The 22,801-nt window shown below is 35.4% G+C and overlaps 1 protein-coding gene across 6 annotated transcripts in view; it reads right to left on the bottom strand.

Annotated features, from left to right (window-relative positions):
- Nucleotides 1–22,801, bottom strand: part of NUBPL (nucleotide binding protein like) — a 275,956-nt gene that overhangs the window by 176,256 nt on the left and 76,899 nt on the right. For all 6 annotated transcript variants that reach the window (XM_032404898.1, XM_032404897.1, XM_032404902.1 and 3 more), the window contains exons 5-6: nucleotides 16,063–16,102; nucleotides 15,882–15,972 (exon numbers count right to left, since the gene is read on the bottom strand). In XM_032404898.1, coding sequence (XP_032260789.1) covers nucleotides 15,882–15,972; nucleotides 16,063–16,102 — 131 coding nt within the window. The remainder of the gene's footprint in view (nucleotides 1–15,881; nucleotides 15,973–16,062; nucleotides 16,103–22,801) is intronic.

Here is a 22,801-nt window from a genome sequence, read left to right as displayed (position 1 = left end):
CACTTCTTCCCATCACAGGTGATTTTCTATTATTTAATCCCTCCAATTTTACCCAGACTCCTGATTCCTCCTCACTACCTGTCTGCCTGGAAATCAGGCCTTGACTTCAATGTTTCACTCATGAATGCCCAAAATAACTTTCCCCTTTGGACTTTCCGCCATGCAAATCCTGAATCCAACAACAAATTTGCCCATGTCAGTTTTCAGGTTTCAGAGAGTTGCTAAAGACAGTCACAAAAACTTAGCAAAACTAAAAAATCATGATATTTAGCATCCAGTGGGCCTTTATCACGACATAGGGATCCTATCATTAATCTCTTCATCTCTCTCTTTTTTAATTCTAAAAGCAGTTAAAAAGGACTATGCCTTTGGACAGTTGTATGCCTAAGCCTGACCTTTTAGAACCACAAAAATTAGTAAGTAACCTGGGATCATCTATTGAAAATGCAAACTCTTTGTCCCTCCCCTGGATTTACTGAAGGAAAATCTTCAACTAAATTTTCAACTAGCTCCCCAGATAATTTTTATGAATATGAAATTTATGGATCAAATTTGCTCTATTGAATAAACTATCTTTTCCTTCCACTGAGAAGATCAAGGAAATATAACTCTTGTCTTTTTAGTACCAGGTATGATGGGGTTCCTTCATCTACTCTTCTTTCCATTCTACTCACCAAACATGGAACTAGACTTATTTTCCAAAAATAATTCATTTACATAAATTTTTTTTTCAAGATTTTATTTATTTATTAGACAGAGAGGAGACAGCGAGAGAGGGAACACAAGCAGCAGGCAGAGTCTGGAGAGGGAGAAGCAGGCCTCCAGCCAAGCGGGGAGCCTGATGCGGGGCTTGATCCCAGGACCCTGGGATCATGACCCGAGCCAAAGACAGACGCCTAACAACTGAGCCACCCAGGCACCCCATTTACATAAATTTTTAATCCCATTCCCTTTGACTCTTTCATAATAAGACTCTTCCAGTAATCCTCTCATGTTCTAGAATCTTCAGTCCCTCTTCACTGTATCCTATGCCTTGGAAAAGGTATGGCTGCCTCTTTTGGAAAGCAAATGAAAAGGGCTTTTAAATGAAAAGCAATGAAAAGGGACTCCTTAGGCCTTCATCCTATTTTCCTTTCCTTTTCCACACCTCCCAACTCCCTGCATGGCCAATTTTATCTAACAAGCAGAAGATACCTCTACCACCACTTTCTTGCTATATATACATTCCATTCTTAAACCCCTATGACTTTTTCATTCACTGTTCTACTAAAGGATTACTAGTAACCACCTAACATCTATTATCTCTTTGCCCATTTTTAAGCCTCATTCTCAATGACCTATCGTTCTTAAAACTTTGCAAACCTCTGGCTCCCAAACTTTTCTACACAACGGTATCAGGTGGAGAACTCCAAAAACGCTGATGCCTGGGTTACTTACCAAGAATTCATGATTTAACCAGTCTAAAGTGTGATCTGAAAATTGAAATGTTTAAGATTCCCACATGATTCAGGTAGGGGTAGGGGCGCCTGGGTAGCTCAGTCGGTTAAGTGTCTGCCTTCAGCTTGGGTCATGATCTCGGAGTCCTGGGATCGAGCCCCACATCGGGCTCTCTGCTCCGTGGGGAGTCTGCTTTTCCCTCTCCCTCTGTGCACTCTCTCTCTCTCTCAAATAAATAAATAAAATCTTAAAAAAAAAAAAAAGATTCCCAGATGATTCTAATATGTAGATATGTTGGAGAACCATTGCTCTAAACACTTAATTTTCATGACATTAGTATCCTTGTTTTCCTACTTCTTGAACTACTTCTTTTCCTCTTTACTACTTCCCTTTCCTCCCACAAAATCACCCACTCCAAACTAGGAATGTCCATCAAACAGAAGTCCTCAACCCATTACTTTTCTCTTGCTGTAATTAATATAGCTGAAGCTATGAAAGTAGAAGAGATATCTCAGGGAGGATGATGGTGATGGTGATAATAATGATGATACCTAATATCAACAAATCTAATACCACACTGACTATATGATGTATCATTATTTTATGTAGCACTAAAAGAGGAAAAAAACACCTAAGATGAGGAGGAATCTAATACAAGAATCCTATATACAGCTGGGGCCCCAAAGGACTACTGTCTTTTAAACTAAAGACAAATGAAATATAAATCTACAATTCAGAAATAAATTTCAAGGAAATATTCATCTCTCAATTTGGGCACTGGCATAAGGCAGAGATATACCTCCATAAGAAGATAAATCACAAATTGTTAAGCATGCAGCTTTCCAACCTGAATTCATACCACCAGACTGGTCCCAAAAACCTCTAACAGAGAAGTCAATTTAAAGTTGCCTCAGGTTGAAAGTGCCCCAGCTTATTGGAGAAACAAAAAACTACTGGGAAAGAATCGGACAAAGCCGGGAATAAAGCAATTCTAAGAAGCCATCTCTTATAAGATGCATCCTGATTAATATTAAACCATACAAAAACAACCTAATTTGTGTTATGATTGATAAAATACAATAGAAACAGGGCACACTTATAGTTACTTAATATGCTTTTTAAGCATATTACACATACTAACTCATTTAATCTTCACAACAATTTAAGTGCCATAAGCCCCATTATATACGTAAGGAAACTATAGCTCAGAGAGGTTTTGCCCAAGGAACATACAGCTAATTAGATGTGCCACTGAGGTTGGATTCAGGCAGATATGGCTCCAGAGTCCATGCCCTTAACTACTGAGCGATAGACATATTTCTGGAGAACATCAACATTTAAGTGGTATACAGAGAAAAAGCCCTCAAAAAGATAAAGAAAATTATGGAAGCTGCCAGAAAAAAAAGATACTAATCACAGGGAAAAATTATAAAAATAATGGCAGATTTCTCGTTGGAAACAATGAAAGGCAGAAGACAATGGAACAGCAGCTTTAAAGAATTGAAGAAAAAAATGCCAACACAATTCTATATTGCAGTGAAAGTACGAAAAGAAAATAAAGACATGTGCAATAAATGAAAGTTGAGAAAATTCTTCACCAGCAGACCCACACAATAAGAGACTAAACAAAGTTCTTCAGGATAAAGAAAAGTGACAAATGAAACTCGGATCTAAAAATGAAAAGCACAGATATAGCAAATTATGGGTAATTAAAATAGACTGTTTTCTTAGTTTCTTTAAAGAATGACTATTTAAATAAACCAGTAACACTGTACTGTGAGATTTATAATGTACATATATTTATTTTTTTAAAGACTTTATTTATTTATTTATTTATTTATTTGAGAGAGAGAGAGAGGGAGGAGGAGCAGGGGAGGGGCAAAGGGAGAAGCAGACTCCCTGCTGAGTGGGGAGCCTGATGCAGGGCTCGATCCCAGGACCCTGGGATCATGACCTGAGCCGAAGGTGCCACTAAACTGACTGAGCCACCCAGGTGCCCCTATAATGTACATATATTTAAAATACATCACAATAGGGATGCCTAGGTGGCTCAGGTGGTTAAGCGTCTGACTCTTGATTTGGGCTCAGGTCATGATCTCAGGGTCATGAGATAAAGCCCCACACCTAGTGTGGAGCCTGCTTGGGATTCTCTCTCTCCCTCTCCCTTTGCCCCTCCCTTCCCCGCTCTCTCTCTCTCTAAAAATAAAAAATAAGATAAAATAAATAAAATACTTTACAACAATACACAAAGGATGGGAGGTGGTGAAGAAAACTATACTGTTGTAAGATAATTAATTTTACATGAAGTACACCACGATCAAGTGGGATTTATTCCCATAATGCATGGATCAATATTCTCAAATCAATCAACGTGATATATCACATCAGCAACAGAAAGAATAAAAATCATATGATCATTTCAATAGATGCAGAAAAAGCATTTGACAAAATACAACATCCATTCATGATAAAAACCTTCAAAACAAAGTAGGTTTAGAAGGAACATACCTCAACATTACAAAGGCCATATATGAAAAACCCACAACTAACATCATACTCAATAGGGAAAAACTGAGAGCTTTTCCCAAGGTCAGGGACAAGATAAGAATGTCCACTCTCACCACTTTCACTCAACACAGTACTGGAAGTCCTAGCCACAGCAATCAGACAAGAGAAAAAAATAAAAGGCATCCAAATTGGTAAGGAAGAAGTAAGACTTTCATTATTTGCAGATGGCATGAAACTCTATACAGAAAACCCCAAAGAAAGACTCCACCAAAAAACTACCAGAACTGATAAATGAATTCAGTAAGGTCACAGGATACAAAATTGATGTACAGAAATCCATTGCATTTCTATACACTAATAATGAAGTAACAGAAATTTACAAAGCAATCCCATTTACATTTGCACAAAAAATAATAAAATACCTAGGAATAAATAAACCAATGAGGTTAAGAGACCTATCCTCTCAAAATACTGATGAAAGAAATGAAGACAACAAACAAAATGGAAAGATATTCTATGCTCGTGGATTGGAAGAATTAATATTATTAAAATGTCCATACTTCTCAAAGCAATCTACAGATTGATGTAACCCCTATTAAAATATCAACAGCATTTTTCACAGAACCAGAACAAATTATCCTAGAATTTGTAAGGAATCACAAAAACCCTTGAATAGCCAAAGCACTCTTGAAAAGGAAAAACAAAGCTGGAGGCATCACGATTTCAGATTTCCAGTTATACTTCAAAGCTGTGTAATCAGAACAGTATGGTAATGGCACAAAAAAAGACACATAGATCAAGAGAACAGAATAGAAAGCCCAGAAATAAACCCAAAGTTATATGGTGAATTAATCGTCAACAAAGGAAGTAAGAATATGCAATGAGAAAAAAGACAGTCTCTTCAACAAATGGTGCTGGGAAAACAGGACAGCTACATGCAAAAGAATGGAACTGGACCATTTTCTTACACCATACACAAAAATAAATTCAAAATAGATTAACGATCTAAACATGAGACCTGAAATTATAAAAATACAGGAAGAGAGCTCAGGCAGTAATTTCTCTGACATCAGCCATAGCAACTTTTTTCTAGATAGGTCCCCTAAAGCAATGGAAATAAAAGCAAAAACAAACTATTGGGACTACATCAAAATAGAAAGCTTCTACACAACAGTGGCTCCTGGGTGGCTCAGTTGGTTAAGCAACTGCCTGTGGCTCAGGTCATGATCTCAGGGTCCTAGGATTGAGCCCCACATCAGGCTCCCATTCAGTGGGGAGTCTGCTTTTCACTCTGTGCCTCCCCCTGCTCATACTCTCTCTGCACTGTCTGCTCTGTCTCTCTCTCAGATAAATAAATAAAATCTTTTTTAAAAAGCAGCTTCTGCATAACAAAGGAAACAATCAACAACACTAAAAGACAACATACTGAATGGGAAAAGATATTTGCAAATGACCTACCTGAAAAAGGATTAGTATCCAAAATATATAAAGAACTTATAAAATGCTCAACATCACTCGGCATCAGGGAAATCCAAATCAAAACCTCAGTTGAGATACCACCTCACACCAGTCAGAATGGCTAAAATTAACAACTCAGGAAATTACAGATGTTGGCAGGGATGCTGAGAAAGGGGAACCCTCCTACACTGTTGGTGGGAATGCAAGCTGGTGCAGCCACCCTGTAAAACAGTATAGAGGTTCCTCAAAAAGTTGAAAATAGACCTACCATACGATCCAGCAATTGCACTACTGGGTATTTACCCCAAAGATACAAATGTAGGGATCCAAAGGGGTATGTGCACCCCAATGTTTATAGCAGCAATGTCCACAATAGCCAAACTATGGAAAGAGCCAAGATGTCCATCAACAGATGAATGGATAAAGAAGATATGGTATATATATACAATGGAATATTATGCAGCCATCAAAAGGAATGAAATCTTGCCATTTGCAACGATGTGGATGGAACTGGAGGGTGTTATACTGAGCGAAATAAGTCAATCAGAGAAAGACATGTATCATATGACCTCACTGATATGAGGAATTCTTAATCTCAGGAAACAAACTGAGGATTGCTGGAGTGGTGGGGGGTGAGAGGGATGGGGCAGCTGGGTGACAGACACTGGGGAGGGTATGTGCTATGGTGAGCGCTGTGAATTGTGCAAGACTGGTGAATCACAGATCTGTACCTCTGAAACAAATAATACATTATATGTTAAAAAAAAAAAAAAGAAGAAGAAGATAGCAGGAGGGGAAGAATGAGGGGGGGAATTGGAGGGGGAGCTGAACCATGAGACGATGGACTCTGAAAAACAAACTGAGGGTTCTAGAGGGGAGGGGGGTGGGAGGATGGGTTAGCCTGGTGATGGGTATTAAAGAGGGTCCGTTCTGCATGGAGCACTGGGTGTTATACGCAAATAATGACTCATGGAACACTACATCAAAAACTAATGATGTAATGTATGGTGATTAACATAACATAATAAAATAAAAAAAATAAAACTGTTGTTTTTACTTTAAGCATTTACCTCAATCTGTAAATAAATACTATTGTGATTACTTGATATTTGTTTCTCCCATTGGTTTTAAGCACCACAGGAGTATGAATCACATAGAAAATGGTTGACTCAACAGAACACTTGCAACACTTAGCATGGTGGTATGCATAGAGTAAGCAATCACAGATGTATCTGTTGAATAAATGAATGAATGCATGAATGAGGACGTTTTGGAATGTAACTCTATGACTTCGTGTAATTTCTTCCTCTGATTATGTAGTTTTAGTTGACTCTAGTGATTAAAAGCCCAAGTTTCAGAGTCAAATGTGACCATGTATGGTGATTGATTGATTAAATAAATAAATAAATAAATAAATAAATAAATAAATAACTTATATTACTCAACACCAAAAAAACAAAAAACCCAATGAAAAAATGGGCAGAAGACATGAACAGACATTTCTCCAAAGAAGACATGCAGATGACCACAGACACATGAAACGATGCTCAACATCACTCATCATCAGGGAAATGCAAATCAGAACCACAATGAGCTATCATCTCACACTTGTAAGAATGGCTAAAATCAAGAACACAAGAAACAAGTGTTGGCAGGGGTGTGAAAATAAGAAACCCTCATGCAATATTGGTGAGAATGCAAACTGGTATAGCCACCATGGAAAACAGTATGGAGTTTCCTCAAAAACTTAAAAATAGAATTACCATATGATTTAGTAATTGTACTACTGGATATTTACCCACAGAATATGAAAACACTAATTCGAAAGGACATGCACTCCTATGTTTATTGCAGCATTACTTACAACAGCCAAATTATGGAAGCTGCCCAACTGTCCATCGATAGATGAATGGATAAAGATGTAGTGTGTATACACACATACACACATATACACACACACAATGGAATATTATTCAGTCACAGAAAAGAATGAAATCTTGCCATTTGCAACAACATGGATGGAGATGGAGAGTAAAATGCTAAGCAAAGTCAGTCAGAGAAAGACAAATACCGTATGATTTCACTCACATGTAGAATTTAACAACCAAAACAAATGAACAAAGGGAAACAAAAGAGAGACAAATAGGTGATGGGGATTAAGAGTACACTATCTTGATGAGCACTAAGTAAAGTACAGAATTATTGAATCACTGTATTTTACTCCAGAAACTAATGTAACATTGTATGTTAACTACACTGCAATTAAAATAAAAATAAACTAAACAAAATACCTTCAAAAATATTTTATATGAAGTAACACAATATAAACCTTTATTAAAAAGAATGTGAAAACTTAAGAAAGTTTATTATAATCCCTAAAGTAGCCACAGAATAATAATATGAAGAGGTATGGCTGAAAAATCAATAGAAGTGGGGCAGCTGGGTGGCTCAGTTGGTTAAGCATCCAACTCAGGTCATGATATTGGGGTTGTGGGATTGAGCCCCAAGTTGGGCTCCCCACTCAGGAGGGAGTCTGCTGGAGATTCTCTCTCTCCCTCTCCCTCTGCCCCTCCCCCCACTCCCTGCACACACATGCACACACATGCACTCTCTCTCTCTCTCTCTCTCTCTAAAATAGATAAATAGGGGCGCCTGGGTGACTCAGTCGGTTAAGCACCTGCCTTCAGCTCAGGTCATGATCCTGGAGTCCTGGGATCGAGTCCTGCATCGGGGTCCCTGCTCAGCGGGGAGTCTGCTTCTCCCTCTGACCCTCCCCCCCTCATGCTCTATCTCATTCTCTCTCTCAAATAAATAAATAAAATCTTTAAAAAAAATAAAATAAAATAAATAAATAAATATAATGAAACAGGGCACCTGGGTGGCTCAGTCGGTTAAGCGACTGCCTTCAGCTCAGGTCATGATCCTGGAGTCCCGGGATCGAGTCCCACATCGGGCTCCCTGCTCAGCGGAGAGTCTGCTTCTCCCTCTGACCCTCCCCCCTCTCATACTCTCTCGCTCTCTCATTCTCTCTATCAAATAAATAAAATCTTAAAAAAAATAAATAAAATAAAATAAATATAATGAAACATAAGGTTAAAAGTAAAAGAATAAAAAAGATATTCTATGGAAACAGTATGTGTAAGAAAATTAATGTCGCGATATTAGCATCAGATAAAGATGAGAGTTTATCAGAGATAAAGAGAAACACTTCACAACAATAAAGAGGTCAATTCACCAGGAAGATATAACAAGTCTAAATGTGTGTTTAGAGATTCAAAATACAGTAAAAACCAAATTAGAGAAAATCCACAATCATAGTTGGAGATTTTAACAATCCTCTCTCAGTAGGTCTGAGTAATTAGGTAAGAAGTCAATAAAGATATTAATCAGCTGAACAATACTGTTGACTTGACCTACATGGTATTTACAGAATATTAATCACAACAGCTGCAAAATACAATTTCTTTCTAAAAGCATATGGAACAATCACAAAGATGGACCACATGCTAGTCCATAAAGTCTTAAAAAATTTTAAAAGATTGACATTTTACAGAGTAAATTCTCTAACAAAAACAAAATTACACTAGAAATAAATATCAATGTTATTAAAAAGATCCCCAAATGTTAGGAAAATTAAATAACACACTACAAAAATAAAAAAAGGAAATTAGAAATTATTTATTTTAAACTGAATGACAATGAAAACACAACATATCAGAATTTACAGGATTCTAAGAAATGACTAAAGATAATTTACAATCATAACTATTTATACTAAAAAACAAGAAATGTTTAAAATGAGTTATCTAAGTTTCTAACTTAAGAAGGTAGAAAAAAGAAGAGCAAATTAAGCCTGAAATTTTAAAAAGGAAGAAAATAGTAACAGCAGAAGACAATGACATAGGAAATAAACATAAAACAGAGAACATTTAAAAGGCCAAAATTTTATTCTTGGGAAAAATTAATAAAATTGATAAACCATAGCAAGAAAAATCAACAGAGAAAAAAAACCAAATTACCAAAATTAGGAATAAAGAGGAAACACTCCCATCTCATATACATTGCATCTCATATTCTGTTTTAAAAGGTAGTAGGCTAAATAAATAATAAATAAATAATAAAAGGTTGTAGGCAGTATTACGAAGAACCTTATGTATATATTCTACAACTCAAGTAAATAATAAACTCCTATAAAACACAATGAAACTGAAACAAGATGAATTACAAGTCTGACTAGAATTAATCCTCAAAAACCTTCTCCTAACCAAGGAGAAAAAAACAAACACTCCAGCCCCAGATTTCTTGATAAATTCCACCAAATACAAACATTACACTTAATCTAATAATTTTACAGCAACACTTTCACAAAAGAGAAGAGGAGGGAAGTACTTCCAAACTCATTTTACAAGACCAAGATAGACCCCTACAATACCAGAAAAAGACATTACAGGAAAAACAAATTAGAAACTATTAATATTAATTAACATTGAACTATTAACATTAATATTCCTCACAAATACTGATCTAAAACAATAAAGTATTAGCAAATTTAATCTAGCAATATACTGAATTACAATATTACTTATTATAATTAAATATTATGACCAAAAAGAATCTATCCCAGGAATGCAAGGTTGGTCTAACACAGAAAATCAATGTAAATCACACCATCCATAAAATAAAAGAGAAAAACCATATCATCATTTCAATAAATGGGGAGGAAAAAGCATTTGAAAAAAACTCAGTGCCCATCCACAATAAAAACTCTTAGCAAACAAAGAAACAGAGAGGACAGAGGGCATCAGTGAAAACCTACTACTATCATTCTTAAGGATGAAATACTTATTGTTACCCTACCCTACAAATCCAGATGAAGACAAGGATGTCTGCTCTCATCTTTACTACTAGTTAGTGCAATAAGTAAACGAGAAAATGAAATGAAAGAAATAGATTGGAAAGGAAGCACTGAAGCTATTTTACTTACAGACAACATAATCATGTGCATATAAAGTGTATATTCTGTCCTAACAGTAAACAATTTGAAATTAAATACAAAATACAATTCCAAAATCATCTCAGAACATAAAATACTTAGAATAAATCTAACAAAAGTGCAAGACCAATACACTAAAAACTATATATTACTCCAAGAAATTAAAGAAAATCTAAATAAATATAGAAACATACCATGCTCATGGATTAGAAGCCTCAATTTTGTCAGGATCTTGATTCACAAAATACTGACCTAGATACATTCAATACCAGTCCCTATACACTCAATACCATCCTAATGAAAATACCAACATGCTTTTCTGTACAAATTGACAAGGTGAATCTAAAATTTATACAGAAATGGAAAAGAACCCAGTGTAACTAAAACAATCTTGGAAAAAAAACAAAGTTGGAAGACTCATACTTTCTGACTTTAAACTTTCTCCATGGCTACAATTATCAGGTAGTATGGTTTTACTGTAAGGCTTAAAAAAGATAGATGGAACACAATAGAGTATCCAGAGATAAACCCATACACATAAACTCAATTGACTTTCATTTAAGGTATCAAGTCAATTCAATGGGAAAAGGAAGTCTTTTAAACAAATGGTACTAGAACAACTAGATAAACCACTATGTGTTTTCCCACGACTCTGACATTAACAACCTGGTTACAGCATTAGATCCCACAGGTTAATTAAGGGCTCAGTCCCACTAGACTACTCCCACTTCAGATACCAATCACAAGTTCAGGTTGTTACCTGTGCATCTGGACTGACCAGCTATAAATCAGAGGTTTCCATGACCCCCTCCTTCAGGTTTGATTAATTTGCTAGAGTGGCTCACAGAACTCAGACAAACATTTACTTATGTTTACTAGTTTATCATAAAGGGTATTAGAAAGGATACAGATAAATAGCCAGATGAAGAGATACAAAGGGAAAGGTCCAAAAAGGCCCTTAGCATAGGAGCTTCTGTCCCTACGAAACTAGGTTTATACAATCCAGCAGGATGTGGATACACTCACCAACCCAGAAGCTCATCAAGAGTTTTCACAGAGCTTAATCTGCACCCCACCCTCCTTCCCCTTCCCCTTCCCAGAGGTCAGTGGGTGGGGCTGAAAGTCCTAACCCTCTAAACAACTGGTCTTTCTGGTGATCAGCCCCATCCTGAGACTATCCAGGGACCCTACCCTAAGTCACCTTACTAACATGAACTCAGGTGTGCTCAAAAAGGGGCTCCTCATGAGTTACAAAAGATACTCCTATCATCAGAAAATTCCAAGGGTCTTAGGAGCTTTGTAGCAGGACCCAAGGACAAAGAACAAATATATTTGCTATTATACCACAACTATGAAAAAATATAAACTCTTATCTCATTTCCCACACAAAATTTAAATCATGATGTGCAAGCCAAAGCTATATAAAGCTTTGAGAAAAAATATGTATCTTTATAACCTTGGGGTAGATAGGCAAAGATTTCTTAGGACACAAAAAGCATTAAGCATTAAAAAAAAATTTTTTTTGATAAATTGGGATTTCATGAAAATTTAAAACATCAGTTAATCAAAAGGCAAGCCATAGACTGGGAGAAATATTCCCAATACATATATCTGACAATGGACTCACAGCCAGAATATATTAAAACTCCTGCAACTCAATTACAAGAAGAAAACTGAGCCAATAAAAAAAATGAGTAAAAGACTTGAACAGACACTTTATCATAAAGGAAGATACAATGATATCTAATATGCACATGAAAAGGGGCTAAACATCATTAATCATCAGGGAAGCACGAACTAAAACAATAAGAAGATACCATTTTATACCCACTAGTGAAGAGACTGGCAACACCAAATACTGACAAGATGTAAAGCAACCGAAATCCTTAGGAAACTTGTACAAGTATTTATAGAAGCATTATTCATAATAGCCAAAAACTGGTGTCTACCCAAATGTCCATCAACAGAAGAACAAACAGTATTTGATTATATTCATGTGATGGAATACAATTCAGCAATAAAAAGGACTCAACTACTGATATAGGCAACAACAGGATGATGTTCAAAAGCATTAGGCTAAGAGAAAGAAACCAGATACAAAAGGCTATACAGTCTGTAGGGTTCCATTTATATGACGTATAAGAACAAAACAGAACTCATTTATGACACTAGAAATCAACTGTGATGGCCTAAGAGTGGGGGAGTGAAGAGAAGGAAGCCCAGGGAAATGTTGTAGGGGGATGGAAATGTTCTCTATCTTGATTGAGGTGTGATTATACAGGTATATACATTTATCAAAAATTACTGAACCATACATGTAAGATCTCTGCATCCCATAGTAAGTATAACTTTAACTCAATAAAATATCGTAAGAGGGTGCCTGGTGGCTCAGTTGTTAAGCGTCTGCCTTCGGCTCAGGTCATGATCCCAGCATCCTGGGATCGAGCCCCACATCGGGCTCCCTGCTTGTGGGGGAGCCTGCTACTCCCTCTCCTACTCCTCCTGCTTGTGCTCCCGCTCTCACTGTCTCTCTCTGTCAAATAAATAAATAAAATCTTAAATATATATATATATCATAAGAGAGAGGGGGAAAAGAACTTTAAACCAGACTTTCAGTTCAGATGGCAGACTGACCACAAGTATTTATCTTCTCCCCCCAAAAACAGCAACTAGGAAGAGACATGAAAGAAACTTCTGGAACACTAGTATTCTATAGGAAGAGACATGAAAGAAACTTCTGGAACACTAGCATTCTATTTATCATGTCCTGAAAAATTATATAGGTATTTTCACTTTGAGATTATCCACCTATCTGTACACTTATGATTTGTACACTGTACAGTCATATATATATATATAATTCAATTTTTTTCATCAGCCAATGAATCAGGTAGCCTCCACAACCCACTGCTGTACAGAGCATCTATCCAGCTACTAAATTTTCACAAAGGGTGTTAAACTTACCAAAAACTGGTCTGCTTTCTAAAGCAATAGCAGTTGACATGATCAGTACAGGTCACAGCGTAGTCCAAAAATATCAGCTTTTCAGCTCCAATTAAAATGCACAAATGATAATGGTAACTTTTCAAAAGACTGTAAGGTAAATATGTAGTCTAATGTCCTAACATCTTAGAGGTCTTAGAGGATACCTAGAGTATCCCAATAAGTTATGGAGCCATTTTCTCACCCCATCTTTCATCCTGATATTTTGTAGCATGTTTGCTAAAAATGTACTGTCAGCACTTATCAAAGTAAACTGACTTTTATATGATTTATGTGTCAGAGAGCCAAATCTCCAAATCTCCACTAGTTCCTCAGCCAGACTATCAAATTCCATAAATATTTTTTAAACTTAGCATCTGATGAATGCTGAGAAGAACATGAATAATGTCAGATGACTGAAGTGATGAGAGTGTAGCTGAATTCAGAAATCAAAAATGTGTAATGCCAGCAATTAACACAAGTATTCTATATTCTCTGACAGTATTCAGCAGTAGATAAAAGAGGCAGGGTTATGGAGGGATATTGACTGAGAATATGAAATGGGATCCTGGCCCCTCTTCTCTTCCCCAATTCCTCACAGAATGAAAAAACAATGTATTCTGGTTCCTTCAGACTTGATCTTTCACCTCTGGTCTCATAAAGTTTTCTTCATTTACAAAAGCATTTACTAAATCTAAATTTGAATTTCAGGTTCAATTTTTTGCAGCCTAATTAATTTGCATTGTCAGGTTTACTCTCACTTCTCCCATGGAACATTCCCTTTGCCCCTCTCCTGAGGGTATTTGCACACTGGGTCTCTTCTATTCCACATTCAGGGGTTCCTTTGCAGAGATGTTTTCATCACCTGTCACAATCTGAGGCTTAAATGGAACTTAATACTCAAAAAGGACACTTAAAGGCAGGATCCTGCATCCCTGAGAGGGGAGCAGCAACACTTAGCTAAATCTCTGTGTCTAATATCACTGACTTGGGTTTCTAAGTCTCTGATCACTGTGGAAAGCAGAAGTATTTCCATCTTCTCGTGGCCATCCATAAGGCTTAGGAGAAAATCTGAATCAGTTTCTGTTGACAATTACAACACTAACAGAGGAGGGGGAAAATGAGTACTTAAAATACTCTGATGACAAAATCAGAATTCTCCTTTTGGTGTTTCTAAATTTCTATTCTTAAATATAAATGGAATAAAGACTGTTTTAGAATTTCCTTTAAAAAAAAAAAAAAAAGGCTGGGTTAATCCACACAAATAAAGAATAAAGATCAAGGTCACAAAGGAATCAATAAAGAAGGGGTATTGTTGGGAGTATAACTGAAATAGCTAACTATGAGATCTGAGTATAAAAGGGGAGGAAATGCAGCTGAGAGGCTTGAATGCACTAGGAAAGCAGGTGGATTCTGGGACCAGAGATCAAAGAGCACATTTATTAGAACTCAAGCAGAAGGGGGCGCCTGGGTGGCTCAGTCGTTAGGCATCTGCCTTTGGCTCAGGTCATGATCCCAGGGTCCTGGAATCGAGGCCTGCATCAGGCTCCCTGCTCTGTGGGGGGCCTGCTTCTCCCTCTCCCACTCCCCCTGCTTGTTTCCCTCTCTCGCTGTGTCTCTCTCTGTCAAATAAATAAAATCTTTAAAAAAAAAAAAAAAAGAACTCAAGCAGAAGGAAGACAAGATGTGACAATGAAAAAAAGAAGAGTTTCAGAGTTCAAGACATATTTCATCTACCAACTCTTGCAAATAGAAATGAATATAGAAATATCTATGATTAGAATTATCAACCTGTGGCATGATGCCTGACCTAAAGTGAAATCTGAATACATAAGGGGTAATTGCTGTAAATGATGGAGAAAATCCAAATTATTTATGGTATTTACCTAGGACATAATTAACTGCAAATTCACAGCTCCTAGAAAAAAATTAAAATTATTTCTATAAATAACATACAGCTCATCTGATATTTTTAGATTATCCAATCAACTGTCCTCATCCTCAAGGATAAATTTAAGTTGATTGGACAGATATTACATACATAAATATAGAGCCAGATATACTCAAAATAAAATAAAATTTCATTTTGTTCTAGAGCAATTTTAAAATGAGCATGATTTATGTAATTTTTTTATATATCCAAGAACTTCTACACTGCCCTTACAATTCAATATTGGCCATAATGAGATTAACCATAAATTTAAAGAAGGCAGATTACTTATAAAATAGATTTCTTCATCTCACTACAGACTCAACAAAGCAAAAGAACAATATAAAATAAGACATTAGGATTTTTAGTACTCATAAGCAATGGGGAAGATTAAATCACAGACCAATGAAATTGGTCTTGGCACCACAGAACTCATTATATATTCAGTCTATCAGCTGGATTCTTTTACAAAACATCTCAAACCTGACTGCAAATTTTAACAACTCTCCAATCAGCAAATGCATTAACCACAGTGTGCCAATAATAAAATGATACTCAATGCAATTTTCTTACCTGCCTCAACAGTTTTTCAATAGCTGACATTACCATAAGGCCTCTCCAAACAACTGGTGCAGTCTCTTCAACCAGGAAGCCCATAGACATACTGCAACAATAAACCAAAAATATAACTAATTTACATACATTAATCAATATTATTCTGAAAAGTAGCATAAAGTAAAAAAGATATACTTACCAAGCAATACCGTAATTCAAAAGAGGCCTCATTAGGTTGCCTGAAATTTAAAAAACAAAAAAACAAAAAAAACTTTTAGAATATATAAACATACATATTTTCTTATCAAAAAGTATCAAATTAACCAAAAAAAAGTGTCAAATTAAAAATACAAATGGCTGGGGCCCCTGGGTGGCTCAGTTGTTAAGCATCTGCCTTCAGCTCAGGTCATGATCCCGGGGTCCTGGGATCGAGCCCCGCATCAGGCTCCCTGCTCCGCGGGAAGCCTGCTTCTCCCTCTCCCCACTCCCCCTGCCTGTATCCCCTCTCTCGCTGTGTCTCTCTCTGTCAAATAAATAAAATCTTTAAAAAAAAAAAAAAACACAAATGGCTACTCATACTGCTGCTCTTTACCTTTCAACTGATTTACCTCAATCTGCAACAGTTTAAACATTATACCAAGCATACAACCAATACTTCCCATAGGCGCACATCTATAAATAGTTGGAATACACTTTTATTAAGAAACAATCCAGGGGCGCCTGGGTGGCTCAGTTGGTTAAGCGACTGCCTTCAGCTCAGGTCATGATCCTGGAGTCCCTGGATCGAGTCCCGCATTGGGCTCCCTGCTTGGCGGGGAGCCTGCTTCTCCCTCTGACCCTCCCCCCTCTCATGTGCTCTCTCTCTCTCTCATTCTGTCTCAAATAAATAAATAAAATCTTTAAAAAAAAAAAAAAAGAAAAGAAACAATCCATCTAGGGGTATCTGGGTGGCTCAGTTGGTTAACCATCTGCCTTTGGCTGAGGTCATGATCCCAGGGTCCTGGGATTGTCAGGGAGTGTCAGACTCCCTGTTAAGCAGGAAGCCTGCTTCTCCCTCTCCCTCTGCTGCTCCCCGCCACTGCCCATGCTCCTCTTGCTATCTCCCTCTCTCTCAAATAAAATCTTAAAAAAAAAAAAAGCAACAATCCATCTATAATTTTCAAGTGTCTCTAAAAAATAGCCTCATTAGGTAAATTTATCCACCCATTTTATTGATATATAGACATATAAATTACATACTTAGGTTTATCTAGTATACATACACATGACAAGTACACATACAAATATGCACACATGCATCTAGTAAGTTCTCTGTATTTCTTTTTTCCTTACTTGAAAAATTTGTAAAGTATAAAAAACCCAAGAGTAGAAAAACTCTATTTTGTATCTCAACATAATAAAAGCAATATATGAAAAACCCACAGCAAACATCATACTCAATGGTAAGAGACTGAATGTTTTTCCTCTAAGATCAGGAACAAGACAAGGATGCCCACTTCTTTTACTCAGCATAATACCAAAAGAGCCAGAGCAATTAGACAAGAAAAATAAACAAACAGCATCAAAACTGGAAAGGAAGAAGTCAGTTTCTCTTTTCACAGATGATATGATCTTATATATAGACAACCCTTAAGATTCCACAAAAAACTATTAGAGCTAATAAATGAACTCAGCAAAGTAGCAGGATACAAAGTCAACACATAAAAATCCATTGCATCTCTATACACAAACAATAATCTGAGAAGAAAATTACGAAAACATTCCCACTTATAACAGCATCAAAAAGATTTAAATACTTAGGAATTAACATCACCAATGAGGTGAAGGACTTGTACAATGAAAACCTCAAAACATTGCTGAAAAAATCAAAGATGACATAAATAAAAGGAAACACATATCATGTTCATTGACTGGAAGACTTAATATATATTGTCAATACTGCCCAAAGCAATCTACTGATGCAATGCAACCTTATCAAAATTCCAGTGACATTTTTTGCAGAAATAAAAAATTCCATCCTAAAATTCATATGGAATCTGAAGGAATTCCAAATAGGCAAATCAATCTAGAAAAGAAGAACAAAGCTGGAGGATTCACACCTCCTGATTTCAAAATTTATTACAAAGCTACAGTAAGCAAATCAGTGAGATACTGGCATGAAGACAGATAAAAAGACCAATGGAATAGAATAGAGAGCCTAGAAATAAAACCATCACATATCCAGTCAAATGGTTTTTGATGGGAAGCCAAGATCATTCGATGGGGAAAGAACAGTCTTCTCAACAACTGGTGCTGAGAAAACTGGATATCCACATGCAAAAGAACGAATTTAGACCCTTACATATATAAAAATTAAGTCAAAATGGATCAAAGACCTAAATGTAAGAGCTAAAACTGTAAGATTCTTGGAAGAAAACATAGAGCAAAAGCCTCACGTCATTGGATTTAGCAATGATTTCTTGGGTATGACATCAAAAACAAAGGCAACAAAAGTAATAGACAAATTGGACTTAATGAGAAAAAAAATTTTTTTATTTAAAGATTTTTTTTTAATTTATGTATTTGTCAGAATGAGAGAGAGAGAGAAAGCACAAGCAGGGGGAGCGGCAAGCAGAGGAAAAAGCAGGCTACCTAGTGAGCAAGGAGCCCGATGCGGGACTCGATCCCAGGACTCTGGAATCATGATTCCTGGGATTATGACCCGAGCCAAAGGCAGACGCTTAACCAACTGAGCCACCAAGGCATCCCTGGACTAATGAAAATTTTTAAATGTTATGCATCAAAGACAATATCAATAAGTAAAAAAAGCAAGCCCCAAAATGAGAGAAAACATCTGTAAATCATATATCTTATAAGGAATTCATATCCAGAACATATTAAATCTTAAAACTCAACAACAAAAAAATAAACCTAATTCAAAAATCAGCAAAGGAAGTGAAGAGACATTTCTTCAAGGAAGATATACAAATGGCCAAAAAGCACATGGAAAAATGTTCAACATCACTGATCATTAGGGAAATGTATATCAAAATTACAGTTAAGAACCACCTCATACCTATCAGGATGGCTACCATCAAAAAAAAAAAAAAACCCACAAATAATAATAATACAGTATATGTTACCTAAATTGAGTTCAAATAAAATATTTTTTTAAAAATAGTCAAGTTTTACTATAAAATGGTTACTGAAAATCAATATCCTACAACCCTCTCCCATTTCTTACTCCCCAGAGCCAACAACTCTCAACTTAACTTTAACTTCTTATTTTGAATTAGTCTTAGGCTTATAGAAAGTTGCAAAAATAGTACAGACTCCTCATATACCCTTTACCTAGCTTTCCATAATGTTAACATCTTACATAACCATAGTACAATGACCACAACCTGGAAATTAACATTGATACAGTATGATTAATTAATCTGTGAACCTTATCCAAAGGTTCACAGTTTTCAGTTATCTCATAAAATATTATAGGACATAGTTCTTTTTCATGAACACAGGCACACTTTTCATTCACTCAACCTCTCAATGTAATTATATCACCATTTTTATTAGATAATCATGTAAAGGTTACTAACAGCTAAGCAATGTAGCATACAATATGATTATTTTTCCTTTGTCTCCCTGAATTGGTGGTAAGGAGATCTTTGTGGTGCATTTATGTGTTTCCTTCATTTTCTATGCATTTCCTAGTAATTTGTTCCTAAACTATTTTCCAGTTGTGTAACTATCAAATACATTAATCAAATGCACAAGGCATTCAAGTTCATTATCTTGAACAAGCCTCTGCTGAACTCTTTATAGTGTCTTTAGAATAACAGAAGTTCTTACTTTTTTAATACATTTTTTATATTTTTTATACTTTTTAATGTGTTTTTATTTTTTTTTTATTTTTAAGTAATCTCTATACCTAATGTGGGGCTCAAATTTACAACCCTAAGATCAATAGTCACATGCTCTACTGACTGAGCCAGCCAGGCACCCCTAGAAGTTCTTATTTTTATGTAATCAAATAAATTAATTTTTTCCTTTATGGTTTATCCTTTTTCTTGTTGAAGAAAGCCTTCCCTAATATATTGTCATTGAGATATTTTCTTATATTGTCTTCTGAACCCTTTATAGTTTTACATTTCACATTTAAGTCCTTAAACCATCTGAAATTAATTTCTGTGTAGCATGTAAGGATCCATTTTATTTCCATGTGGATAATAAATTGTCCTACCATCAATAATCTGCTATGCCAGCTTCATCATAAATCAGGTTTCCATATATGTGTAAGTCTGTTTCTGGGCTCTCCTTTCATTCAGTTCCACTAATTTATCCATCCTCGAGCCAAAGCCAAACAGGGTATGTGCTATACCTTTACAGTAAGTTCTGCCCTCTGGCAGAGTAAATCCCCTACCTGGTTCTCTCTCTTCAGGAGTGTCTTACCTATTCACAGTCTTTTGCTTATCTTTATAAATTGTATATTCAACTTGGTCACTTCCCACAAATGGAAGTTTGACTAAATTTGTGAGACCATTAGAAAAAACTGTCATTTTTTTATAAAATTCTGTATTCCTATCCATGAACATCTTGTTTTTCCATTTATATACCTCTTTAAAATCTTTCAATAAAGTTTTAGAATTTTTTTCACATAAAATTTGTACACTTTTTGTTAGATTTGTCCCCAGGTGCCCTGTATTTCTTAAGCTATTTGTATCTTTTTTGAAACTGCATTTTCTAACTCATTATTGCTAGTATATAGAAATTTAATTTTCTCATATATTATTCTTATATCTAGCCACCCTGCTAAACTCCCTTATTCATTTTCATAATTTAGAGTTTTTAATTTTCTATATTAATAATGATATTTTCTACAAATAATAACAATTTGCTTCTTCTATTCAATTCCTCATTCATGAGTATTACTATATGTGTGTTTGGATTTATTTACAGATTAGGAGTGCCTATACAATGTTCAATAAAAGCTGTGATACCAGGATCCTTGTCTCATTCCTAATTTTAAATGAAATGCTTTTAACAGTTCACAGTATGATTCTTGCTATGTATTTTTTATAAATCAGGTTAAATAAAACTCCCTTTTAATCCTAGTTCAAGAAGAGTATTGATATAAATGGTTATTCGGATTTACAGAATGCCTTCCCAGCCTCTTTCTGAATTATCATATACTTTTTCTCCTTTAACCTACTAAATTGGTAAGTTACATTAACAAATTTTTTTTTCTGGGGCGCCTGGGTGGCTCAGTCGTTAAGCAATTGCCTTCGGCTCAGGTCATGGTCCCAGGGTCCTAGGATCGAGTTCCACATCGGGCTCCCTGCTCTGCAGGAAGCCTGCTACTCCCTCTCCACTTCCCGCTGCTTGTATTCCCTCTCTCACTATGTCTCTCTCTGTCAAATAAATAAATAAAATCTTTAAAAAAAAAAATTTTTTTTCTAATGTCGAACCAAACTTGCTTCCCTGGATTAAACCCAATTTAATCACCATACAGTTATTTTATACAATGCTAAATGGCTTCCTAATATTTGCTTAAGACTTTTTACATATGTTAATTAAGGAGACTGGTCTATAATTTTCCCTTTTCAGAAATTCTATCCTACTAGGGTTTTACTAGCCTCATAAACTAAATTGAGAAGTATTATATATTTTTCTATTCCATGAATGAGTTTGTATATAAGATTGGAATTATTTCTTGAATATTGGCTTGCTATTTCCATGGTAAGATTTTTAACTACTGATTCCATTTCTTTAGTAGGTATGGAATAATCTAGATGTTCTATTCCTTCCTCAATCTGGTTTAGTGATATACACTTTTCTAGAGATTTCCCATCTCAACAAAATTTTCAAATGTATTAAAGTTGTCCAAACATCTTTTCATATCTGAAACCCATGGTTATACCTATCTAGTCTCTTTTTTTATTTCCAATATATTTATAGGTCTTCTCTCCCTTTGCTTTTTAATTCTACCTTGCCAGGCATTATCTAATTTATTAGTCTTCAAAAAACCAATTTTTGGTTCTCTTGGTTCTTTACTGTATCTTTGTTTTCAAATTCATTAACTTCTGCTCTTAATCACTTCCTTCCTTCTACTTTCTTTGGGTTTATTGCATTGTTCTAACTTCATAAGTAAAACAGCTCATTTATTTTCAGTCTTTCTTCTTTCGTAAATATAAATACTGAAGACTATTTATCTCTAAATATTATTTTAGCTTTATCCCACAAGTTTTCATTTTCATTATTTTTCCTTTCAACCATGGCTTATTTAGAAATTGTTTTTAATTTCCAAATGCATAGATGTTTTTAGTTATCATTTTGTTATAAACTTCTAAATTAGTTGTGCGGTAGTTAAAGAGTGTAGTCTGAATGATACCAATCTTTTAAATTCACTGAAACTTGCTTCATGGCCTATTCCATTATCAATTTTTGTAAATGTTTTAGGTGTGCTTGAAAAGAATATTCTATTTATGGCCATTAGGTCAGGCTTGTTTATCAGTAGTAATTCTTTACCTTCAGTAATACTTTTGCTTTAAAGTCTATTTTGTCTAATATTAACATAACGATACCTACTTTCATTTCGCCTGATTTATGTTTTTCAACCCTTTAACATTTAACCTATGTATATTTTTATGTTTTAGGTAATATCTCTTGTAAATAGCTTTAACCTATCTGGGTCTTGGTTTTATTTTTTGTTTTCTCTTGACTCACAATATTATGCTTTAACTGGTAAGTTGTGTAATATTTATACTTATATTGCTGATATGTTTGTAGTCATATCTACCATTCTACTTTGTACTTTCTCTTTGCTTCACTTTTTTTTAGTAGTCTTACTTTTTTTAGATTCTTCCCTTCATTACATTTTTCCCTCTTTTAGAATAGAAATCATATAGTCCATGTCTACTCTTATAATGATTATCTAGTATTTTTTAAAAAACATATTT

The sequence above is a fragment of the Phoca vitulina genome, unplaced genomic scaffold, assembly GCF_004348235.1.
Source record: "Phoca vitulina isolate PV1807 unplaced genomic scaffold, GSC_HSeal_1.0 scaffold7, whole genome shotgun sequence".
Taxonomy (NCBI): Eukaryota; Metazoa; Chordata; class Mammalia; order Carnivora; family Phocidae; genus Phoca; species Phoca vitulina.
This window is presented reverse-complemented; position numbering and strand designations above follow the sequence as displayed.